This window comes from Poeciliopsis prolifica, unplaced genomic scaffold (assembly GCF_027474105.1).
Source record: "Poeciliopsis prolifica strain line A6 unplaced genomic scaffold, Auburn_PproV2 SCAFFOLD007, whole genome shotgun sequence".
NCBI classification, from domain to species: Eukaryota; Metazoa; Chordata; class Actinopteri; order Cyprinodontiformes; family Poeciliidae; genus Poeciliopsis; species Poeciliopsis prolifica.
In genome coordinates, this window is record NW_026562382.1 from 9,951,774 (window position 1) to 9,968,736 (window position 16,963).

Consider the following 16,963-nt stretch of genomic DNA (forward strand, 5'->3'; position numbering starts at 1 on the left):
CTAATTCGGTAACGGTGCATTCAGGTGACCCCCGCTCACAGGCTTCATGGCTGCTCAGGGAGGCGGTGTTTGATGAATGTATGGAGTCAGAGTGATTATGGAGAGAAAACACGGCCTTTTGCTGAAATGTGTCTTTGGCCCTGGAGCCTTCTCTCAGAAGACACACATTTCTGAAGAAACAGCTTGAGTGCAGCTCTTGGTTTTCTTCTTTTCTTTTTAAATTTGAAACTTAGGAGGATGGTGCAGAATGCTTGTTTTAAGACTTAAAAGCCACATATCTATTCTATAACTTCTTCAAAGCTCTAGTGACTGAATCATTTCAGTAGACATCCACTAATAAAAAAATTGAGGCTTATTTTCGATGCCCAGCTTTTGTAACGTTTTAACTTGAACATACAGATTTTAATAAAAACTTTCATTTACGTCACTCAAACATCATCCTGGAGTTCCTGCTCTTTGCAGTTAGTATTTATTTGCGCGAGTAGCAGAGGCGACGTCACACTGTGTGAGAGAGCAGTCGCTGTAAAACAGGCTTTTTGTCCTTTAAAACATTAACAGTTGACGCTATTAGCTCAACTAACTGTAAATCGCCATGTCACAGTGCCATACATTTAATTATGTTCCGTAACAAAGGGACATCCTCAAGCAGATAGCTGCTTTTTAATAAACTGCAAAATGAGGGAGGAAATTACCAACAATTCATTTTATTTAGTTAAATTTTGTAATGTGCTTCACACTACCAACAGGTCTTTATTACTAGTTTGTGATTGTTTTGCATCATTAAGTTAATAATTCCTCCTTCTGAGCAAAAACTGCACTAAATTTGCTCATGATATGTAAAAGGAAAATATTTCATAGCAGCCTGAATAAGTAGGCAACATGGCCAACATTTCAGTAAATGACATTATTATCTCCACATTTATTATGTGGTTTTATCTGCAGAAAAATCTGAAAGGTTGACTAAAATGAATAAAAACTACCTTCTTAATGCAAATTAGCATTTTTCTGTCAAATCTTTGTGAATCCACAGATTCAATTCCTCCTGCACTTCTTACAGCCTATTAAGAGTAAGAATGACTCATGCTTTCCCATCAGCCTTTAAAAGTCTCCAAAAGCACCAGAGAAATGTTCCTTCTTTGTCACTGGTTGTTGTTTAAAACAAGCCACTGGTCATGTCTGACTGCAACTGGACCAAACTGTGAGCAACCATTACTTCTCTGCAGAAAACACAGTTCAAGTTTAAATAGTTCATTGGACCTGTTGGTCCAGCTCTAACTTTATGTTAGAAAAAAATGTAGGTTTGAGTTGTCGTCATGCGGTAGCAACTTCTGCAGTGAAGAGTGTTACCTTCTCAAGGTACGGTGCATTTACTTACCTGAAAATAATCAGATTTTTTTAAAATCAGTTGTAAGGACCAACTGGTTCCAAGTGGTTTCTTACAGTTGGTCACTGTACATACTAAAGGGGTCAGAGGTCAACAAATTGGGGTTTTGTGTGGTGTTTGAAAAAAAATGAACTAAATAACAAAAATGGTTCTGGTGAAGCACATTTATGCTACAAATGTTACTGAGCCAAGAGCTTTGACATGAGTGTCTCCTGCTGGTAATTTTTGGTCATGAAGTAATTTACATCTAAAATAAATAAAGGACTTTTGTGGGTGTATATATTATGCTTTTTCCTGTATTTTTCTAATATAAAGCTAAAATAATGCAAAATAAAATGAAATTCTTCACAACACATCCCACGGTGCGTCCATTAAGCTCTAATCACGGCAATGAAAATCCAAATTTTTAAGTCATTAAACTTTTCTGGAAAAAAAGTTTATTCAAAGAGACAGATTAAAAAAGACTGATTGCTTCATTTTATAACAGACTTTGAAAGCTAAACTCCTTTAGGCCTCAAGTTACAAAGGCCGTGTGGTAAAGGCTGATATTTTGTGCTCCTGTAACCCCTCCTGATTTATCTTGGGGGTTTGAGGTTTCAGTTCAGACCTTCTCTCTCATCGTCATCCTCCAAACGTTTTCCAGTATGTCGGCCATTCTTTTACCATTCTTTTTGTCATAAAGTAATAAGAATTAAAGGCATGGAAAACATTTTTGCCTGTTCCGATTTATTTAAATCTCCGGACTTCTTCGCTAACTCTATTTTTGCGTGAAGGTTGCGCAGATTTTGAGGCATTCATCGTCGCCACTTTTGGCGCTTCGTTTACATTCTGAGGTCTGCTTGTGGCGTCTTCAGGAAACCCCATTTGAATATGTTGAGGGAGGCCACGGTGGCTCAGGCACCCAGGGCACGCTTTGATCCCCGCAGATCTGAGAGGCCTCTGAGCGAGTCGTGGAAGCCTTGCCCCTGCCAGATGTTTGGAGAGCAGGCTCCTTCCTGCGTCTCATCCTGCTGTCGCCTTTGGTGATCGCGTCGGGCTGCAGCTCGGCCCGCACTGTTTCGGGACACCAGTGGAGAGAAACAGAAAATTAGCCGTGGAAATCGAATTACTCCACCCCTCCAGACACGTGCACAGGCACACACACTCTGCCAGCCTCCTCCAGGATGGTAAAACACAGAGAGGGTCGGGGGGGGGGGGTCGTGACCTGGCGGACACTGGGTCGTTTCCGTGTGATCCAACTGAGCTGGGTTAGATTTGTTTCTTTTAAACCTGACACCAAGCTAATCAGGCGCTCCCGCTTTTTAGATAAATGCTCACACTTCTGTGTTTTCTGATAGAAAAACAGCATTAAAGCACTTTGTACTCCAGGCAACACTAACCTTTGATTTCCCGTGTTTTGTCAGTAAAAACGGCTCACATACAGCATGTTGTCATGTAAGCCGCACATATGAGACGACGCCTTCCTTCGTCACCTGTCAGCCGCCTGAATATTAACACAGCACGTTGGGGAAATGAGTCACAGAGGCGTGCGGAGAAAGAAAGCGTTCTGCTAGCAAGTGGCAGATATGATCAGAGTGCTGCTTATGCTGCTCAGCGTGGTAAACAGGATGGTGCCGAGGATCAGTCAGAGCTGACTTTATGATTTATGAAAGCCGAGCTACTTATGTTAACAGGCTTTCTGCAGATTATAGTTGTGGTAAACATTCGTGTCAAGAGAGAGACAGATAAAGTGGAGCCACAACACAGAGCCCAATTACTTCTGGGCCTTGGAAAGTGGTTAACCTGGTTGTTCAGCAAAGAAGAAGAGGAATAGGTCGGAAGTTCGACTTTTAGAGTTATTCTTATGTCCCCCCTCTGTGTATAACACGGTTCAAGTCAATAAGAATTGATTTTGTGTGTCGCCCTGAGCTCTTTCTGCGCTGCAGAGCTGCAGCTTTTACCCACACCGAGGTCACACTCAAAACCACATCTTGTTTTGCTTCCCTCCCTCAACTTCCCACATGTCGTCCCACAAGGTTAACAGCCACCAGGTGCTGCTCCACAAACTTCCACCACTTCCAAATCAGCAGCAGCAGCAGCATCACTGTATCAACACGCATCTGTCAGACAAATGATCCACCCTCTCCGTGTTCTCCAGACAAATACTCTCCCACCCTCTTGCTGTCTCTCAGCTTTTTGATTCATCTAGCTGTCTCCGCGTATCGCCGCGTCTCTGCCGGATGCCTTGAGTTTTAGGCAAATTACAGGCTCGACGTAGCGGCAGCGGAGATTTGGAGGGGATAGGAAAGACTCAACTTAACGGAAGGAGTTGCCTCTGTCTGACGCTACCTACGTAATCCTCTTAATGTCAGTGGGAGTAGTTAACAGGATGTACTTCCAAACTACTCATCATCACAATTCCAGCAGAATAATCTCCCCAGACGTAAAAGCAAGGTGCAAAAATTATGCTCTTAATGCCCTTTAATTTTTCTCATGATTGAGTGTACAGCTCTTAGCTAACATATTCAAAAACCTTGAACTTTTCCATATTTTATTACAATTGCAAACTTCCAGAGAGCACTGTTTAGTTCATCATGCAGAAATGGAAAGAGAACGGCAGAACCACAAACCTGCCAAGACATGTTAGTCTGACACCCAAATATCCCGTGGAATCTGGGAGAGCTGCAGAGATCTGTAGCTCAGGTGGACAAATATGTTCACACACAGCTATTGGTCAGACTGAAATGTGATTTTGTTTTTGTTTGTTTGTTTCTTTCTTTCTTTGCCTATATCTAAAACTCTACTTGAACACAAGAAAGTAGAAACTCTACTGATGAAGAGTGTGTGTGAAACATCACTGGTGATTTTCACAGACATCACCAGGCTGAAACATGGTGGTGATGGTATCATGCTGTGGGAATGTTTTATTTTGTGTTTGTTTTTTGTTTTTGTTGGGTTTTTTTGTCAGCTTGGACTGGGAAGCTGGTCAAAAGATGAATGAAGCTAAATACAATTCTGGATGAGGACATGTGACCGCCAGAAATATTGAACCAAGGAGTGGTTGATTGAGGGATTACACAACACACAGCACACTTTTAGATTTTTATTTTATAAAGAGAAACTTGCAAACCTTCCATTTCTTCTTCTGTACAGTGAAATGTCTATTTTATAAAACATGACAGCTCATGGTTGCAAAGTGACAAAATGTGAAAAACGTAAACAGCTTTGCATCTGTTTGAATGCATCATGCTAAGTTTTTTTCCAAACCAAAAACTTGTTTGTGTTTTTTATATATATATATTTGTAGTTGCAATGTTAATAACTTGATATTCATCCAATTTGGGGACAAAAACAAATGACCTTAGTTTCCATAAATTAACTCTTTTTGGCTTGTTTTACTTCCTCTCCTCACTGCTAACTTACTTTATTTCACAGATTCTGTACCACAGTTATAAATTTCTTCTGTTAAAAAATCTGACAAATGATCCACTTCAGCAAAGTTCAGAACATTTTTTCTGAAGTCTGAGTTCCAAAAAAAAAAACTTCTGTCAAGCCAGATGATTGATTTCAGTGTGAAAAATTGCTTGTAAGTAACAACATCCTCTGCTTGCATTAGTGAAAACAGATGCAGGAAGTGCCCTCTTTCGGCAATATCTGCAACATTTGATCAGCTTGTCCTCTAATTTAAAGCACATGAGTCGGTGCTTTAGGAGCAATGTGCAAAATGACAAAATCCTTCCTGGAGAAGTTCTGGAAATCCTCTTCAGGTTCTGATATCTGTGCAGACTGCCGTCTGCATTTGTGTCTGGTTTTGTGCGTGTGTTTCTGTGCACGTGTGTGAAGAGGCTGAGGTAAAGAGAGGGGTCTGGGTTGCACATGCTTCATTTAGACATCAAAGGCCTTTGCTGATGATTTTTCCTTATAAACCATGCCTTTTGGTGCCTCTGCTCTCTCCATCTGAATAAACAAAGCCCAAATGGGTTGTCTGGGAATAGTCAGGTGATTGCAGCACGTGATATTTGAAGTAAATCGATATATCTCTAATTTATTCCACTAAAAATCCCTTTCAGCATCTCTTTTATGTTGTTTCTGAGAAACATTCTGGTTTTTCAAGAGATTTCAAAGTGGTATTTGGAGATGTAACAGAGCTCATCTGCTGCTCTTTGAAAATGAAAGCGGCACCTATCACAAAAATAATCTCAGCCCTTTTTTTTTTTATCTCAAGGAGCAAACATGCAGAATATGTAAGTCTCTCACTGCGAGGAGCAAACTCTGCTTGGCTTTCTTTTGATATGGAGAAATCAATACTGCATGAAATGTGCTGCCTCTGTATTCCCAGCTGACTATTATTCCTTCCCACCCAAAACAGCAGATATTACCCAACATCATTTAGCAAACCCCCGACGCAAGCCACCGCCTGACCCCTTCCTTTTTCCGCCTGCCAATGTCCAAGCGGGACGCGGATGCCAGAGGCCTGTTGGCAGCCTCCCGGCCTGAAATATATCTGCCGGAGCAGCATTCCTCTGGGGCTTGCCTGGATCAAATGGCAGCGATTTCCCAAGCAGAGGCAGAGAGATGGGAGGCTTGACCCATCCTCTGATCTGCAGCGCGCTCTAATCGCTGCAGGTCAGAACGGATAAATTGTGAGGCTAAACTTCGGACCTGATTGGCAGATGGAGATGCAGTAGAAGAGCTTTTTTTTGATTAAATCATCTAATGGTGTGTTTTCTCTCTCTCTCTCTCTCTCTCTTTTAAGTAGCTGCAAATCCATCCAGAGAACCTGGAAAAAAATGCACATTTTAAATATGTTCATTTAAAAGCGCTCAAGCAATTATAATCAGTTATCATCATGTTCATTTGTCTTTCAGAAACTGAATGGAATGGAGAATGTATGTTAAAGACTCTGGAAAGTTTCCAGATTTAGCCATTAGGCTCCCATCATCAAACTGATGGTTTAACAACAAGAATGAGAAATAAAATAAAAGATATACAAACAAACAAACTGGAGCACAACCCACGAAAACCATAAGTCTGTATTTGTAACCTTTTCCAATCAGAAGTTTGTCCAGATGTTATGCGTTCATCTGTAGCCTCACAGTCACTTTCATTCATTTTCAGTGGTGCCCTTATGCCAATATGTTTTTCAGTCCTGTGTTTGAAAAATTATCATTTTTTACAGTGTAAAAAAAAGCTTTCATTTTTTACAGTGTCAGATATTAGATCTGGCACTGTATTATTTTTATTTTCGAAACTAAAATCCAGTCGGCCATGATAGCTTGAGAAAAAAAGAATCTCCAAGCTTTGATGTGGAATCGATGCATTTCCAACGGAGAAGCCTCTGTTTCATTGTGGGAGGTTTGCTGCACCACAACCATGACTCAGATTAAGTAACAATGACATTGGCAGGTAATGACTTTGTATTTATTAGCCAGTATAAAACCAGCTCCATCAGTATGGTCACCTCTGAGGCATCGAAGGGACTCGAGGCGCCCAGACCTCCATTAAATCCGGGTCAGCCACGCTCGGAAAACTTTAGACCTGCTAATATGGAACTGAACATTAGACCATAAAAACTGCAAAAATTATGAGGTAAACAGCAGGTTTGACTGTAACATTCATATTATAGACAAGAAAATATTTAGTAGCACAAACATTTTATCTTAACACTGAACTCCTGAGACGAATGCGTGTCCAGGTGTTGGGTTTCATAATGAAGCTGAAATTAATGATTCTTATAATATGACATGTATTAAAATCTAAATTAATATTTATCAGTTCTTATTGTAGCATAAAAAAAACTTATTTATTTTTTAATTATATTTAAATATATAGTCTTGCAAAAGTATTCTGACCCGTCTGACTGTTTTACATTTGTGGCTTATTCCAATAACAAATATTAATGTGCTTTATTGGCATTTTATAAGACAGACCACCTCAATGTGTTGTGTAATTGTTAAACAAAAGAGGAAGAATGGATGATTTTGTATTCAGCCCATTTTATACAGATGCCACCAAATAAAATTTACTGCAACCATCTACCTACTCATGTTGCCTGTATAGCATGTGCCTGTGTATAAATATAGCTAATTTGTGAGTTTGTTAGAGAAGATTAAATAAGTTTTTGGTTGTAGCATGACTAAATGTGAAAAAGTTGAGGTGTGTGAATACTTTGGCAAATCACTGAAGGTGCTATTGATGCAACCCAATGCATTTTTAAGAGGGATAAACCCCTTTCCACCCCCAAAGCACTTTTTCCCCCTTGCATTTATGAAAATTCTTTAAGTATCCTCAAATACTCGTGGGTAACAAGGATTCACACAGTGGGCAGTTAGCGCCTCCGAGGCACGGACAGATAAGATTCACGGTAGAAGTTAGCCAATATCTTAGAACCGACAGGAACTTTTGCTAAGTGTGACTTTAGTAAACTCGTGCAGGTTTGAATAACATCAAGAAAGCCGAGGGAAGATTGGGGGGCTAAGGGGGGACGCTGCTCTTTGATGTGCAGGATTGAGATGTGATGAGGTCTGTTCAAAGTGAGCACAAAGTAGTGTTAAGATGGAAAGAGCAAATGCTGCTTTAGTCAAGGTAGACATGGTGAGTTGGAAGGAGATGATGAAGAAACCTCGTGTCTTCACCAAAACCAAAAGGAGATGAAACGTTATCGGGCATTAAATATAGATGCTGTCTCGGGTTTTTAATGTGTGGATTTTTTAAATCAAAGTTGGGCGAGGGTGGAAAATCATCATCAAAATCATCCATCCATCAGTCCATCCAACCATCTATCCAAATTAAATTCCTGGTTTAGGATGAGTGCAGCGCATAGGATGCTGGTGCTTGTCTCCAATGGCCAATATGTGACACTCTGGGTGGATTTTGGACATGTGTGCATACCAAGACTCCCGATGGCAAATAGTTAATTACAGAAGCTAATTTTGTGTATGACTTTCAGCTCTTTATTTGAACATTTAATCTTCAGCTTCTGGACTAAAAAATTAAAACCTGACAACTCTCTACAAGCCTCATTAAATCCATCGACTTGCACTGCAATTACAGGACATGATTGTTAACCTCGTTACTGAGAGAAATGGTGAGTGTCTTAAAAATAGATTCCTTTTTAGCAGTATGCTCAATTAAATAAAAAATGCTTTTATGGGAAGCATTATTGGCTTAATCATGTAATGGAGATGAGGATGGTGTGTTCAGGGTGACATGCAGACTTAGTTTCTGGTTAAATAGTTCTTGGTGAAATGAAAATAGGTTTCAGATCTAAATCCACCAGGGGTATAATCAATCTGGACCTTAACTGAAGCCCTAAACATTAAACTACAGCATCATCTGGTGAGAACAACTTCTTTACTCCTACATGTCCCACACACAATTAGTAGCAAATGGCTTTATTTCAACAAATCCTGTCACAACTCCAGAAAAGACCAGATTTGTAGATCAGACCTATAGACGTCTTGTTCACTGAGCTTCCCTCCTGAGCTGCAGCTCCTCCAGAGATACAGTCAGTTTATGTGGACTGCCACGCTCTTTCCATTTTGATTGTAATGATTGATTACATTGAACTCTCCCTTCCTTGGTCTTTGCGATGCTTTTTGTTCACCAATGTTCTCTGACAAACATTTACGACCTTTATAACACAGAGAGGCTTATACTGAGTTTAAATAGCATGCATCTGAACGCTATATTTCAGTTTTCTTTCTTCTAAATGTCACTAACTGCAATTAGGATTTCATTCAGGGTATCAGAGTAAAGAAAGTAAAAAAAAAAAAAAACATGCAATACTTTCCTAAGGGACTAAACCTTGGTACTAATTTTTGTCAAAGTTGTTACAACTTTTGTAACATTATTTTTGTTTGCTTTAGAGTTGGCACCGAGTGAATTAGTTTTTACTACAAGTCTGCTCTGATTGGTCTGTGCAACAGAGTTTCACCACTGAATCCTTCCTCTGCAGCAGCATGAGAAATACCAACACATCCTGCTGCGCACCTGTGAGGAGAGATATAATTCTGAGTGATTTGTATGTGTGGATCTTTGTAAAATTAAGCTGTTATTGAGTCATCTCATCAATGAAATTACGTGATTGCATTTTAGTGAATTTTAAAGCATTTCACTTGCTTTTTCAGTCATGCAGATTAAAAGAGTCAAGGGCAGATTCTGCTTACTGCTGCTGTCGTCATCGTTGGTATCTTGCCGGTGGTTCTTGTTGTTCTTGTTGTTGTTTAGCCCGCTTGGATGGCTGCCCTCATTTCCTCCTCTGTTTCAGGTTCGGTGACGAAGCCGCAGCAGAGGACTTCTCGTCGCCGTGGCCAGGAGCCCAAGCTGCTCAACAGCCCTGAAGACAGCCTGTACTACAACCAGCTAAATGTGAGTTCAAAGTGCCGATAAAGGCCTTTGTCTGAGTTTGGTTCCAGATGATAATACAATTAAACCTACCTGTGCCAGACCCTGGAGCCCCACCCCCACGCTCCTCTGCCTCTTGTCTTGAACATGTGCTTATGCTCTTTATCTGTTGCTTTCATGTCAGGATGTCTGCCTTCACGGTGAATAATTGATGTGGTTTATCAAAGCCGAGCAAGATGCATGCTTCATCAGACTCACTTGAGCCCTTTGATCAGAAAAAAATTATGCTGTGACTTCTGATATTATCAGCATCTGCTCGCATTCAACACAAAATCACTTTGAATTAAAAATTAATGACTCTCTGCTCATCTTTTGACTGTGTGCTCTTGGCCCTTTCCTCAGAGAACTCTGGATCACCAGGGGAGCAAGAGGAAGCCGAGAAAACTTGGGTAAATAACTGCTTTCCTACTTACAGCGACTCTAAACAGAGCAGGCCCGTCGTGGGATAGGAAAATCCAGAAATGGAGTTGTTTTCTTACAATGTAAATGGAGAGCTGAAAATAACACGTTTTTTGTTGTTGTCGTTGTTTTGTTTCTTTATGGGAGGAGGCTCTGCGTCACTACAGAGGGGGGGTGCACACTGGGCTTTTGTCAGGATGTTCAATTTAATTGTTAAAGACCTGACTTTGCGCGATAAATGACACAGATTGAGTAAACACCTGACTACATGCCTGCTGCGTCTGCAAATATTGCCTCTTTTTCTCCAGATCATAAAAAAAAAACTTCATCACTGCCCGCTACATCCAAGTTTTTCACTCATGTCTTCTCACACATCACAGTCAAATCAAAGTGCTGGATGGAGAGGACGAGTACTACAAATTACTGTCAACCGTGGAGTCGATCCCTGAGGAAGAGCACGCGACTGAACTCCCTCCCAGCCCCTCCAACAGGCCCCTCGTCAGTCAGCGCTGAAGCTCTGCATCAGTGTCAGCCGGTAAGAAAGACACATCAGACACAGAGACAGACAGACACTCCAAAGAAAAACTGTTCTGTGTTGGATGTGCTTTGGTGGGAAGAACAAGCAGAACTGGTGCAGGAGAAGCAGCTTGTGCAGGCATTGTGCTCTGGTCTGTTAATCCAAAGGGCTCTGAGTTTGTATGAGTAGCTCACTTACCTTTTCTGGCATCATTGTACAGATGCACTGCTCTTGTACATTGTCGTTTGTTTTATTGGTAGATGGCTGCCCTATTTACTATAAGAAAAAAAATTCTGGTCAAATGAAAATATTTTACATATGTGCCAGGGGTATGAATAATATTGTGCCTTACTGCTATTTCCTTTTTTTTTCTTTTTAATTCCTCGTCTTCTTAAGTTTTATTTAGTTTTTACCCAGATATTACACTTAGGAGTCTACAGCAATGACAACATGCAGGATTTCTTTCGTCTTTGGCAAAGACTACAAGCCATTTTTCCAGCTAGAGCTAGAGTGTTTTGGTTGTATTTACCCCGCAATACCATGCTTTCTGCTTTTGGAGCGGTCTCCAGTCTGTTTGCATTCACCTATGCATTCAAACTGCCCCAGAATTCACTTTTCTGATCTGCACCAGTGGTCAACTATATATTCACACCTCTCAAAACAAACCAGACTTTCTAGGCAAATGAACGAGAGATCTGCGGTGGGGTGAAGGCGTCCTGGGTTGGAGAAACTGGCTCAAAAAAATTGACAGAGCTACTTTACTGTATTTAGTTTAGAATTTCTACTTCAAGTCCCCTCTTCTCGCATCCTGAATAAAGCTGTGTCCAAATTTATACAGGACATTTTCTGTAAAACGTTTTTTTTTACGTCTTCTGTTCTCAATCCAGCTTCATTTTAAAAACTGATACTGACACTAGCAATAGTGAAAATTAAATCTTCTTCCCCCAGTAAATGCTTCTACTCAGAAAAGTGTTGCTTGCATGATCAGTTAGTGCTCAGTTTCTTTCATGTTCATTGATTAGAAAAGAAATCTGAGGAAGGAGTCACTACTGGTAGAGCGAAACATCGACCAGTTCTGGTCACCAGCTCATTTCTCTGTTCAGCTCTACATTATTGTGGTTCTTTTCTGTTTTACTACAAAGTTTGTGTCAGTCAGTAGTTCAACAATAGTGAGATGTATTCTTGCAAATTTGTTCTCTGCCTTCATTTGCTTCATATTTTTTATTAATAGATAAAATCCTGCCACATGTTCAAAGCTTTGCTCAGGTGACAGATTGCTGTGAAACTTCACAGATGTTCCTTTATGATCATGTTAATCATAATAGGCATAAGGAAAACATTGTGTGGTGGTGTTGGAAGGGTGTACATCATTAAAAATCAGTTGTAATAATAAAACACTTGCACTAGAGCCACATATGGCTGAAATTAACTCTTAATGTCTTTGCTATTCGTATACATTCTTTTTTTTTTGATAGATTCATGAATATGTAACATTTGAGAAATAAATCTTAACATCTGACAACAAAGAAAAACATCGTCCTCTGTGTGAGTAAAACCATTCCCTGAAACAGTAACACCGAGCGGTTTACATCTTTGACAAACATTTTCCAGCTCTTTTCCACATTTCCGACGAGAAGCCCCTCATCCCGCGGCAAGCCTCCAGCCTAAGCAGTGTTAACATGAAATTGAAACATCTACCTGTTTCCAAACCTCGTGTCTCTCGTCTCACACTGATCCAAAGACAAATCCCTGTAAAACCCAGAACTCTTTCGACGAGTTTTCCCTCTGCGAGTTGGCTTTAGTTAGAAGGGCTTTGTGCTGTCTGAGAGCAGCGAATCACCAAACGGAGCTTCACAGAGGCTGAGCTAGACCTCACTTTGAATTTCACCCTAAATACAGAAAAAAAAAAAACCTTTAAGATGTGAAGTGTCGGAAATGCAGGGTTGGCGAGTTGATTTGTGGAGCTTTTATTTTTTTTCTTTTCAATTTGCATATCATTTACTGCATCTCCCTTTGTTGACACCCGAGGGCCTGAGAAGAGATTTTGATCTTAATAGGAAGAGTAGGGTGGTATGAGTGAGGATCTCATCCTCCTTATGCTCAGCGGGAAAAACATTAGAGCTCTGCATTGACAGCAAGACTGGCTTCACTTAGGCTGGATTTACAGGAATCCTGGTGAGTTTAAAGAGACCCAAAGTGTTCAGTGTTGGGAGGGTTGGATGCAAGTTGGTGCATGAGGACATTATAGGCTATCTATATGTGTATTTAACTATATTTACCATGGGAACTAAAAGGTCTAATGGCGTGGAAGTAGTTAAAACATACTGCAAGTTAAAATTAGGACGTTCGTCGGTTGTGACTCCACCAGTTTTGTGGTTGTGGCCCTGTAATTTGCCAACCATAACTGTGCTGTTTGTTGTTTTGTGCGGCCGCAAATTTTTGTAAAGGGACTTGCGTAGCTTTTTACGTCTCTTTTAAGAAGAAATAATTCCCCATATTAGTGTAGGAAGTGGGCATGAACTGGTACGAAATTCTCACAGCATGATAACATTGAATGGAAATAACATGGCTTCAGTGTGTTTGCAGAAACAAATGTAGAACTGCAATGTGTAACATAATCCAATTGTTTTTAATTAAAAGGACATTCATACTGTTTCCAAAGTAATACATATATAAATACACAACACCATATGGAACATTTTTGAAATAATCCTTTTGTTTGTACAGCTTTGTTGCGTTCAAGTTGTCCAGGAATCCAGAGCCAATAGCTTGATGTAACATCTCATCTGATTTTAGAACGATCTGTTTTCAAGTTGGAAAAAAGGTTTTCATTTGTTTTTGTTCCAATATCAGCAATTCATGACAACCGCATAATATGTGTTTCCAGTTTTCACATTTAAATGCAACAAAAAACATGTTCTCAATAGTGCTGTTATAGCACTGTTTATCCCACTGTTCAAAATAAGATGCAAACTATCAAAAATGCTAATAAGTAGTGAGTAGCAACAACTTGTATCATAGTTTACTGTGTCCAACTTCCCCTGTCAGAAAGTAGATTTCAATGTATTGCCTCATTGTTTTTCCAAGTGAGAGCCTGAAACCTTCTTAAATTAACTTCTTAAAATAACATCTGAAACTGAAGCCCTGTTAAACTATTCAGTTTAGGTTTGATTAATGTAAGAATCATAGATGTTGAAGTAAACATGATAAATTACAATCCAGACTCTTTAAAAAAAAAAAACAATAAAATAACTAACTTTAGCATGGTTAGCCAGTCGAGGTGTTATGTCGAATTGTTTACATATTGTTCCTTTTTTATATCGAGTTCTTAAAATGTGTCCACACAACACATTTATAGAAACAAAGGCATCTTCAGTGCTTCTGTTGCTAAGTGTTGCTCAGGCAACACGACCAACTACTTCCTGCCTAACTTCAGAGTAAGAGCCTCAAACGCATCACAGTGTGTCTATTAAAGCACCAACCGGCGCAGACCATCTCAGACTCCACTAGATGAAGTCACAACTGACAGCTTGTGAATGAACACACACTTGAAGGAAAAGAAATATTGTAGCATTTTAAAGTTATGACTCCATGAGAAATTTCTCTTGTGTGGGAGTAAAACGTGTAAGTCAGCTGACTAAAGGGCAGCACTGCAAGAGTCTTTGCTCCAAACTGGCAGATAAGTCTCCAGCATTTTTTCATCAGCTTATTAAAATTACTTTAAATTACAGCAGCAATATGGTGAAAATCTTAGCAAAGGATTTCGGTTGAACAGACATGTAAATCACATGATTTAGGGTGGTCATAAAACTTTTTTATTTTACTAATACGTATACTGACCATAAATCTTAAATGATCCACTGTATTTCTCCAAATCAGCAAAGCTACATGTCAGCTTTTGTTGGATAAATATCAAGACATTTGTTGAAACCAGATAGAGACTAATTTAGACATTTTAATGGAATAATCATGAAAACACCGCCATAATCATTTGTAAGTACAGCGTAATAGACTAGTAAAGAGATGCTAAGTCATTATTTAATGAATTTTACAAACATTAATGATCTGTAAATTGCCTTTTTTTGATGTGAACTTGCATAATTAAACCCATGTCTTTGTGGTTTATCGTCAGATTTAAGGCTGCAGGAATTCTACGCGTAATACAGCAGAATACTGTCAGAATTAAAATGTGGTGTCACAGTTAGTTCAGACACATTTCACCTCCGGTCCTAACCGAGGATCGCAGAATAATTAAAATCCTCATTGTGCATTACTCTCTTGCTGGGATAGTTGGTTCCTATGAAGAGCAGTCTGAAATAGGTCACCCCAGCACCCTGTAGTGCATCATAAAAGTACACTGAATCAATTAAGTGTGATCATGCTCCCTTGATTATTTCGGCCCTGTTTTACCACAGAGAGGAATTTCAAATAGGCTCACTAGTTTGAATAACAAGGTTGGACTGTGGTGACAAATGGTGTCAGAGAGGGTGTTTCTTTCCCCTGTTTTTCTCTGCCAAATTAACTCCCCTGACTGATTGCCTGCTTTAGCATATGAGAGGAGGTGAGCAGAGGTGTGTGCATAATTGCCTCCGATGGCTGATTATGTGCTACAAAAGGCAAATGTTATGAAATGCTGACCTGATGAGCAGAAGCTCTGGGTTGTTGTGGAGGTGTTGAGGCTGCAGGACACCGAGGGACAGCCAGCGTTTAAGGCCCCGGCACCTGTGTTTCCTTGGGTACTTTCCTGCAAATCCAGCTCAGTCTTGTTTTTAGCCTCATTAAAATCTGACAACATCTGGTGTGTGGGATAGGGCTCCTTTAATGTGGGTAACATTACTGCTGGTGTTATTTTTTTTGTGCTATTTTAGCTATTTACCTTATGGGCTGTGTGCACGTTCATTAAAGATGCATCCAAACTGCTTTATCCAGGGGTTTTTAAACCACATTTTATGGAAATCGCTCAAGCTGCAGCCTCCACAAGTGCTGAAAAGCTTTTATTTTCTCAAAAAGCATGCTTACCTTTTCACCTAATAGTGATGTCTTCACTTCAAAGAGAGCGCACGATTAGGCCAACATTGTCCTGTTTCTATATACTCAGAGTTCAAAGGGAGAGTTTCACATGCAGCCTCCTCCAATCCTCCAGTTTACGTGCTTTTCATGCTCACATGTGTCTGATTTTTCACACGCTGGAGTTATTTTTCACACTCTCGTGATTGCATCCAGCGCTCTGCTGAAGTATTCATACCTCATAAACTTTTCCCATATTTTGTTGTTTTACACCACACACCTCAGAGTATTTTCTTTCTATTTTATGCGACAGACTAGCACAGAGTGTTTTATAAAAATGGCAGCGTTTATGTTTTTTTTTCTGATGAAATCTGATAAGTGTGGCGTATTAGTCTCTAGCCCTCCTGAGAGCCAAACTCTGCTGTAAATGTTTTGGAGATATGTTTCTGCCTGCTTTGAACATCTTGAGTTTTTGCCCATTCTTCTTTGTGAAATCAGTCAAACTGGATAGAAATCATTGTTACCACTGTCTCGACGATCCCAAGTCTCTGCAGCTTTTCCTCTTTTCTTTCATAATTGCCATGTTTCACCAATCTGAGAAACATTCCCAGAGCGTTATGCCCTGGGAATAATGCTCTGTATTCCCACTGTGACAATATTCCCACATGTATCACAATGGGAATAGTTTGTTCAGGTTGAAGTGCAGTGTTAAGTTTCCCACCACATGTATTATTTTATTTAAAAAAGTTTCATTTCATTCTTAAGGCTTCCTTACAGGAATTGCTTTTCTCTCCCCTTTCTTCTCAAAAGGCCAGATTTGTAGACTCGGGTTATTCCACCAGAACGGTGGAACTCCAGAGCTCTACCATGATTCTTATGGTTGCTTTGCAGATTAACGTTCTTCTTATTCTTCCTTTCACTTTATACTGACAGGCGAGTCCTTCTAGGTTTGCTTTTATTCCATCCTCTCTCCAATATGTGGTGAAGGATTAGACATTGGAATATTTTCTGTTTCCTATTTCAAACCTACTTTAAGCTTCTTTTTATTTTTATCCTTGACCAGACTGGAAATTTTTTGTAGTGGATTTTAATTGGAGGTGTCACAGAAAAGGGAGCTACAAATACAAACGCATGCAACGTTTCTCAGATTTGCCAACAAATTGAGAACCATGCATCCTTTTCCTTCCACTTCACAATTGTGTGCCACTTTGTGTTGGTCTTCCCAATAAAATACCAATAAAATACATGTTAGTTTGAGGTCTTGACACTAC

The 16,963-nt window shown here is 39.8% G+C and overlaps 1 protein-coding gene across 1 annotated transcript in view; it reads left to right on the forward strand.

The window, feature by feature from the left end:
* The window catches only part of myo3b (myosin IIIB), a 75,402-nt gene that overhangs the window by 54,561 nt on the left and 3,878 nt on the right, over nt 1-16,963 (forward strand). The window contains exons 35-37 of the mRNA XM_055032313.1: nt 9,633-9,733; nt 10,112-10,158; nt 10,549-10,703. Of these exons, the coding sequence (XP_054888288.1) occupies nt 9,633-9,733; nt 10,112-10,158; nt 10,549-10,681 (281 nt within the window). The 3' untranslated portion in view covers nt 10,682-10,703. The remainder of the gene's footprint in view (nt 1-9,632; nt 9,734-10,111; nt 10,159-10,548; nt 10,704-16,963) is intronic.